Source organism: Solanum pennellii, chromosome 8 (genome assembly GCF_001406875.1).
Source record: "Solanum pennellii chromosome 8, SPENNV200".
Classification (NCBI taxonomy): Eukaryota; Viridiplantae; Streptophyta; class Magnoliopsida; order Solanales; family Solanaceae; genus Solanum; species Solanum pennellii.
Window position 1 is genome coordinate 33771258 of NC_028644.1, and position 8932 is coordinate 33780189.

Consider the following 8932-nt stretch of genomic DNA (forward strand, 5'->3'; position numbering starts at 1 on the left):
ATTGATATTTTTGTATTAGATCATGATATATGAATCATATACTTATTTTCTTTTTGATATTTTTATATCAGATAATAATATAGTATCAAATGTTTTTGATGTATGAAATACCTATAATATATAAAATGTAACAAGGTACTAACAATATAAAAAATTATATTCAAAATAAATAATTTTGTTACAATAAACTATAAAACTTGAGAAAATGTATCTTGAAAAATAACAAACCCTCCAAAATATTAGTTAATGTATCTTAAAAACAATAAACATCAAAAGTTGTATGTGAATCAATACATTATCTCTAATCTATATGAACCAAGTCATCTTGTTGTTGTGGAGTGAAATAAGTCTTCAGTTTTAATAGATCATCGCTATCACTAACATATTCCACTTTGACCTTGTCGAGACCGTACTTCCATAATAGTGTTGCAAATCTTGTGCGAGGTAGTCAGCTCATGGATGTTGACTTCATCGCTAAAGAATTCAGCAAAGGCAACTATAAATATTCAACATTCACTATAAACATCCTGCTGGTGCATTATAAAAATGAATTAAATTTGAACAAAAAAGTTAATTACATGATACATTATAGTAACTACAAAAATCTTATTCTTTAGTTAATATATAATGATTAAAAAATAATAACTAATACTCAATACCACTTGATAATATTTATATCCGATACTAAATGAAACATCATCTATTCATTATATGTTATTTAAATATCATGGTTAAACTATTTTTTAATATGATACACTATTCTGCAAATTACATCTCATCAAAATAATTTCTACTATATAATTTGATAGATTAATGACAATAATTCAAAAAACAAAAATAATGAAAATTAAAATTTTATGTATAATTTAGTAAGATTTAAAGCAAGGTACAAAACAATATGATAATGTATTATTGTTGTCAACGTATCCAATTTTTTTTTAAAAAACTCAGCTGGAATTATATGAAAATAAAAAAAATGAATCAGATAATAAAAGATATACCTGGATAATGTAAATCTGAAAATTACAGGAGCAACTTTTCAATAGAAGATGACTATAATCATATATTTGACTGTGAATTATAAATGATTTTGTTTTTAGTTTATCATCATCATAATCATATATTCATCTTGTATTAAAGAGTTTAGTTGAAAGAACTATCCATATCCATATGTATCAGGAAAAAAAGATTTTTTTTCTTAAGAAGACGACCATGGAGGAACTATTGCGTTGTTTGAATTGAATTTACCGGAGAGAGAATTTTCAGAGTTGTTTGAATTGAATTTACCGGAGAGAATCCTTTTGAAAATCAAATTTCTATTAAAATTGTAACTAATAAAATTGTGAAGTGAAATTAGGGAGAGATTAAAGGAGCAAAAAAGGGAAGGGGAATCGTGAATTAAGGTTGGGATACTTTTGTATCTGGTTCACTTCAGATTTTGGAAAAAATAAGGGATTTCAGAAATTTTTAAAAATAGTAGGGAATAAAGGAAAAAATAAAAAATAAAGATGTGTATATAGATAATTGGGAAACTTACATAAATATACAAAAATAAAAAAATATTTACCATTTATAGCAATAATATCTTTTTTTCACTTATCACTTTTAATTCATATTGCAGATTTGACATAGTATTGTTATAAATGGTAATAAATAAAAAGTATTGCTAAAATCAGTAATTATTTATTAAAATGTACTAATTTATGTAATTTTTCCTAGATAATTTATCCAAACAAAATTAGTCACACTTTAACAGAAAATGAAGGTAAAAATTGAAAATTCTGAAAAAACAAAAAAATAATGATACAGGTCACTAAGAACCCGTTTGGATGGACTTAAAAAAAGCAACTTTTAAAAAATACTTTTGAAAGTGTTGAAACTTATTTAAGAATAAGTAGTTATATGTTTCGATAAAATTGCTTCAGTTGAAAAAAAATTGTTGATGTGTTTGACAAATAAGATCTGGTAAACACTTTTTTATCAGAATGCCTGAAATACCTTAAAACTGTTAACATGATAAAAAAATTGATTAATTTAAGGTTTTTATACATAAAAAAATTAAAACAAAACTAATTTATATTTTACATCCATAAGTAATAATATTTCCTATCATTCACATATTTCTTTATCATCACAAAATTCTTATTATAATAATAATAATAATAATAATAATAATAAAAACAACAATAATGATAATAATAATAATAATATAAATATAAATAAAAATAATATTAAAAAATATAATAATAATAATAAAATAATAACAATAACAAATAATAATAATAATAAATAATAATAATAATAATGATAAAAATAAAATCAAATAATAAAAATATTAATATTAATAGTAATATTATCAATAATAATAATAAAAATATAATAATAATAATAATAATAATAAAGAATTAAGGGCAAAAATATAATATATTGGTCAACATAAAATGACTTTTAAGTTTTAAAACAAACACCCCTCACCTAACTTTCAACATTTGGCTTAAAATAAATCATTTTTGACTTAAATAAGTCACTTTGATAATTGTCAAATACTCTAATAAGTCAAAAACTGACTTTTAAGGAGATCAGAGCCCAAAGGGCAAAAAACAGATAACAAAAATTCCAGAAGGGTATATCAAAAAATTTTCTAACCAAAATGATAAAATCGCTACTGACATAGCGATTTATTTTGACGGTGTTAAAACAAAATCGTTGCTCGAGCAGCGATATCAGGGGCGAATCTATTAAGGCTCGTGGGGGGCCACGCCACCCATGAGCTTCGACAGAAAACTCTATTTATATATAAGTATTTATATACAACATATGTATAAACAATAAACGTGCCACCCACAAAATAAAAGTAATCTTTGGCGCAGTGGTAGACCATCTACTTGATGGGTCTTACTTCGCGGGATTGATTCCAGTTAGTAGCGCTTTTTGTTTCAATTTTTTTTCAACTGCAGAGAACGTATCCTTTTTAATCCAGAAGGCATATTTTTATTTTTTTTACTTATTAACGTATTATTAAGTATTAATCAATAATTATTTTTTAACTAATTAATTTAATTCTTTGTCTTCTTTTTATATGATTAAATATATGATTAAAAAATGGCATAATACATAAATGTGCCCTTTAACTTGGCTTCAAATCACATTTATGCTCTTCAACTTTGGATGTGCATAAATAGACACTTAAACTTGTATGAAGTTGAACAAATAGACACATATGTCCTACAGTGTATTGTGCCATGTAGGACTCATGTGTCTATTTATTTAAAAGTTGGATAGTTAAAGTGTCTATTTGTGCATTGTGAAAGTTGGAGGTCAAAGTTAAAACTTGAAGTCAAGTTTAGGGTCCAATATATGAATTATGCCAAAAAAAATCTCTTAACCCTTGAAATCCTGACTCTTTCTTTAAACTTTTGAACAACAAAAAATTGTCATTGATTAAAACTTCAACCTTCCGTTCATCTCCCAATCATGCTCTCTCATTCAGCCACAAGACGAATAATTCTATCTGAATCTATAATTGATTTAATCAATGAGTTTACTGAGCATTAGAGACGAATCCAAAATTTGAAGATTTTGATGCGCCAATACTATCTTAATTTAGGTAGTTAACGAAACTTTTACTATAATTAATGAATAATGTAGTATTTGATTAGTAACTAATGACTAAAATATGATATACAAGCTAAACTTAAAATAAAAATAATGAAATAAGTCCTCTAGCTCATACCAACTAAACAAGGGCACCCCTTCGCTTCTTATGGGTGCACTGTTGATTATATCCTACTTTATGTGAGTTTTCACGAGAGATATACATATATACTCGTGATTTATTTTTGAGGTTAACGGATGCACGTGCACCCCTATCAAATCATGTGGGTCCGCCTCTGCTCGGCACCTAGTGACTCTAAATCCTAGATCCGCCTCTAAGCAATATTGCACAATTTTTATTTTTATTTTGAAATCGCGATTTTTGTTATTGTTTTTTTAACAAATCACTGCCAAAGCAGCAATTTTAGTGAAATTTTAATTTTTTATTTGTGTATTTTAAATCGCTGCATTTGCAACGTTTTAGTGAAATTAGTTTTTCTTTTTTTTTTAAATTATGAATTGAAAATAGTTGCATTTGCACCAATTTTAGTTATTTCACTTTTTTTAAGTAAATCACTACAAAAGCAGCGATTTTAATTTTTTTAAAAATTGTTTTGTAAATTCGCTGCAAATGGAGCGATTTTTAGCCTTTTTTTTTACAAATTTTTAGTTTTTCTTTTTAAAAATTAAAACTCTTTTTTTATAAATATTTTAGCCAATTATATTATGATTTAAAAAAATAATTGGCTCAAATATTTATAAAATAAAATAATAAAAAAAAGAAGTTTCAATTTTAAAAAAAAATCCACTAAAAATTTGTTAAAAAAAAAAGAAATAACTAAAAATCACTGCAAAGGCAGCGATTTACAACACCATTTTAAAAAAGAAATACTAAAATCGCTGCCTTTGCAGCTAGGGCTGTGTATCGGTCGGTTCGGTTCGGTTTTAAAGTCTCTCGGGTTGGCTTATTGGTTATCGGTTTGTAGAGATGGCCTGATTCTCTATGGCATGGACGTCTTTGATTGGATGGAGACAGATATATTAAACCGTTATTGAACCGTTAAGATATTGAGTAATCAATTATTGGTTTATCAGTTTTTCATCGTTATCGCTTCGGTTATCGGTTTAACCGTTAAGATTTGACACGAAAGAAAAAATATTAAAAATCACTTAGAAACAAGGTGACAAACCAAATAAACCATGCACTCGAGTTCACAAGTTACATCTTGCTCAAAAGCAAACACTTTTACATCATAGAATAATCAAGTGTTTGAGACATCCAAAAATAAAAGTAGGAAATTAAACTCTAAGTCGAGGATTTTATATACCAAATGGTATAAATATAATTATTTAATTTACTATTGGGTTATCGGTTAACCCGTTAAGAAAAAAACTTTAAACCGTTAAGAACCGATAACCCGATAACAAAAAAATAAATCAAAAACCGTTATCAAAATCACTATACCAATAACCCAATACTATAAACCAATAACTTTTTTATCGGTTCGACTTATCGATTTCAATTCGATTTTGAACAGCCCTACTTGCAGCTATTTACTAAAAAAAAAAAAGCTGCAAAGGCAGTAATTTACATTTCATAATAATAATAAAAATACCAAAATCATTGCAAATGTAGCGATTTTACCGTTTTGATTAGAAAATGTTTTGATATACCCTTTTAAAATTTTTATTAATTTTTTTTGCCCTTTGAACCCAAACTCAAATTTTAAATTAATTTTAATTAGCTTTTAAGCCCATCCAAATAGCCTCTGAGACATGCCATTATCAGGAAGTTGATATTCAGCTCTCTCTATATACATATTAGCATCCTAATAAGTAAAAGTTGCCCACTTGCGGCGTGATTGCGCGAGTTTGATTCCCTATAATCAACTTATTCTTTAAAGTTGAACTTTTTCAAAAATTGCTATTACTAATATATGTTTTTGCCACCTCATCTGGCCCACTTGCATAATTCTAAACAAACTAGAAAATCTACATGCAACTTACTATTTTAATTGTAAATGATGAAGATTTAGAAGAATAATTGTCATGCAATTTCATTACGGCTTAACCATAGTGTAGAATGTTGGTCTTCCTCCGATTTTTTTCTTTAGTGAGGTTATAGCTTTGCAAAACAGCAGAAACATTGCTATTGAATGGATGATGGAGATTGTTAATCCTCGGCTGAGATTAGATGATAATAAGAAAACTTTGATCCTCAATATTTGTATATAAATTCATCATCATTGAAATAGAACCTATATACTCACATTCTGCTTATAGAATTGTCATTGATACTGCAGCAGATCGGAGCTTCAAACCATCCTCGGCCCATTTGCTTTCGGGGGCCGTGGCACCAGCAATGACGGCCTGCAAAACCAAATTGGAGATTTCAAATTATTATACTACAACATAACCATTTAAGATTGATGAATACATAATATAGGGTAGGGTACAACAATTTATTAATATAGGCGATCAAGCGTATTGTTAATATACCTTTCCACTGTTAACAGCAGCCACTAATGCAACGTGTTGCTCATCTCTCACAAATTCATAAAAATAGTATGTCCTGAAAAACAAAACATTAATTCTACTGAATTTTTAAAGTCAATTATTGTAATTAAAGGGGAATGTATGTTTCATGACTGTCAAAATGAGAGACGATTATACAAATATCTCCATAATTTTACCAAATATCTCCATAATTTTACCTAGCGGAGAGAAAAAACTCGTACTTTCCTTTTGATTAGATTCAAAAATAAGAATTAGATTATTGCATTCAGAGAAATAAATCATGATTGTCGAAATGAGAGACAACGTTAAAAGTATTTTTATCGTTTTATGTTGCAATAAGTATAAAAAAACTCGAAAGAGAGGAACTGTGCACAATATCGTTAACTAATAAAAAATGTACTCTTTCGAATAACTTAAGTTCTTAGATGAGATGGTCACATCTTTCAACATGGTATCAAAGATGTCTTGGGATCGAATCTCACCCCACACAAACTAAAAAGAATTTTCACCGACATAGAATCTCACTCACCGCCACCAAACTAAAAAAAATAATCAAGACAAAAGTCCTAAGATCGAATCTCACCGCCACCCAAACTAAAAAGAATTTTATCAAGACAAAAGTCCTAAGATCGAATCTCACCGCCACCCAAACTAAAAAAAAATTTCGTCCGCACGAAGCGTATTGAGAATATCATTAACTAATAAAGAATTTTCGCACGTACGTTGTTGAAAATATCATTAAATAATAATAAAAAAATATATGTTATCTCTAACATCTTTAAGATTTTAGACACGCTTCAACATGAAAATCTTATAACGGGGCCAACTTCAAAATATGCCATTGATGGAAAATCTTTTAGACCAAAAAACGCTTACTGTAATAGACAAAATATTACAAAATTTTAGACTTTAAGTTATTGTTAATTCTGTGACATATATATAATTAATTAAAGTAGTCATCCTATAAAGATGTTTGTATGAACATACCTGAAACCCTCATCTTCTTTAATTTTTATTGTGCGGACAGAATATAGTGTTGAGCCAGCTGTCATACTGATAATCAGTAATTAAGAAAGGGAGATATAATTTTACTAAAGATGAATGTTGCAAAACAAAATGAATGTGCCAAGGCCATTTGCAATTATACCTGGAACAAATATTTTTGCTGCCTCCTTAAGTGAACCTAAATCAGTAATATCTTTAGCCTGTTGAAGTTGTATAATACAATCATCAACTTTTTTTACATCCACAAAATAAAGATTGAATTAAGTAACTATATTGCCCTAACACAACACAAACCTCTAAGAAAGTGATCTTCAGCTGATTGGATGGACGAATTATGACACTTAAAACTTCGGATCTGTATATCACAAAATAGATAATAATGTATTAAACTAAACGAATAATTATAATAATCATCAAATTTGTTTAATTGTAATTTGCATTTCATAACTTACCAATATTGAAAATAAAATAATGATTATCATACTCTTCTCCAACATGAGCAGCCCAATCTGATAATTTTTATGTAATTATATTATGCAATTTCCATTACAAGTCATGAATTGTTGATTTCTATTTTTTTGCAACAAATATTTTTTGTGGGAAAATATAAAAGAATCTTCTCATAGAATTAATTAACAATAGATAAAAACTGCTCCTTAAATAGTAGTCTTAGGTTATGTATAATATGGTAAGTAATTAATTCCAATAATAAGGTAAGTAAATATTTATAATCAAATTTTATGGAATATTTAGTATGCTTTTTCTTGCTTCACGAATACAATGCATTTAGAATTGTCTGAATATAAGATGCTGTTTCGAAGTTATAAAATATGTGGAATAAAAATGCCCGTAGTTTGATTTATAAATGTCTTTTAAAGTCAATAAGTTTAGTAAAAATACGTATTTTTATCATTATTTATTTAATGGGTTAAATGTCTTTTCCAAATAAATAAATTATTTCTTTTCATCTTACACATTCTATTCTTCATGATGATTTTTTCACTTAGGAAATGTTTCTCCTACTTCAATTTGAAAAATATTAAGAAATGAAAATATTTTTTTTATCTTATAAGAAATTATTTGTTATTATGTAATGAAAATTAATGAAGTGATTACTATTAGGGCCCATAATAATTACTATGAGAGCATCCTGATAAAAATATTACTTTTAGAAAATCCTACTCTTGTTTTTTTTTTTACAAAAAAATTCTTTGACTAATAAATAAATAAGAAATAGTCTTTTTTTTCTTTTTAAATCGCATTTTAAATGTTAAAATAGAATTACTCCATATACCATTTTAACTGATAATATAGTGCATAAGATCATAGTAATCTGTCATTAGTTTTTGTTATGATGACGATAACTTTTTTAATAAAATAGAAAATATTTTTATTTCTTATATTTTCCTAATTGAAGTTTGAGAAACAATTCTAACTAAAAGATTACCATTAGGAAAATAATGTGTTTTTAAGGGTGTGTTTGGTATGAAGGAAAATGTTTTCCATGGAAAATGTTTTTCTGGAAAACAAGTAGATCTTTGGCTTATTTTCTCATGTTTGGTTAGTGAGTAGAAAATATTTTTCGAAAATAATTTTTAGTGTTTGATTTATGAATGAAAAATGTTTATGAGAGACATCTTTTATTTTTACTAGAGTAGAAAATAATTTATGAAATTGAAAATTTTTTTTAAAAACAATTTTTATTTGGGGTGGTGGTGGGGGAAGGGGTAGGAGTGAAAAAATAAAAATTTAAACTTAATAGCATTTTTAAAAATCAAAATTAATTTTTTTGGGGGTTGGGGGTGGGTGGGAGCTG

The 8932-nt window shown here is 27.0% G+C and overlaps 1 protein-coding gene across 6 annotated transcripts in view; it reads right to left on the reverse strand.

Moving 5' to 3' along the window:
• Positions 1-212: 212 nt before the first annotated feature.
• The window catches only part of LOC107026700, an 11035-nt gene continuing 2315 nt past the window's right edge, over positions 213-8932 (reverse strand). The window contains exons 3-8 of one of the 6 annotated variants that reach the window (XM_015227772.2): positions 7411-7471; positions 7259-7316; positions 7099-7156; positions 6094-6166; positions 5865-5964; positions 213-474 (exon numbers count right to left, since the gene is read on the reverse strand). In XM_015227772.2, the coding sequence (XP_015083258.1) occupies positions 5872-5964; positions 6094-6166; positions 7099-7156; positions 7259-7316; positions 7411-7471 (343 nt within the window). In that variant the 3' untranslated portion in view covers positions 213-474; positions 5865-5871. Of the gene's footprint in view, positions 531-5578; positions 5965-6093; positions 6167-7098; positions 7157-7258; positions 7317-7410; positions 7472-8932 lie in introns of those variants that run through there. The other 5 variants (XM_027919389.1, XM_027919387.1, XM_027919388.1 and 2 more) reach the window with 5 other exon arrangements.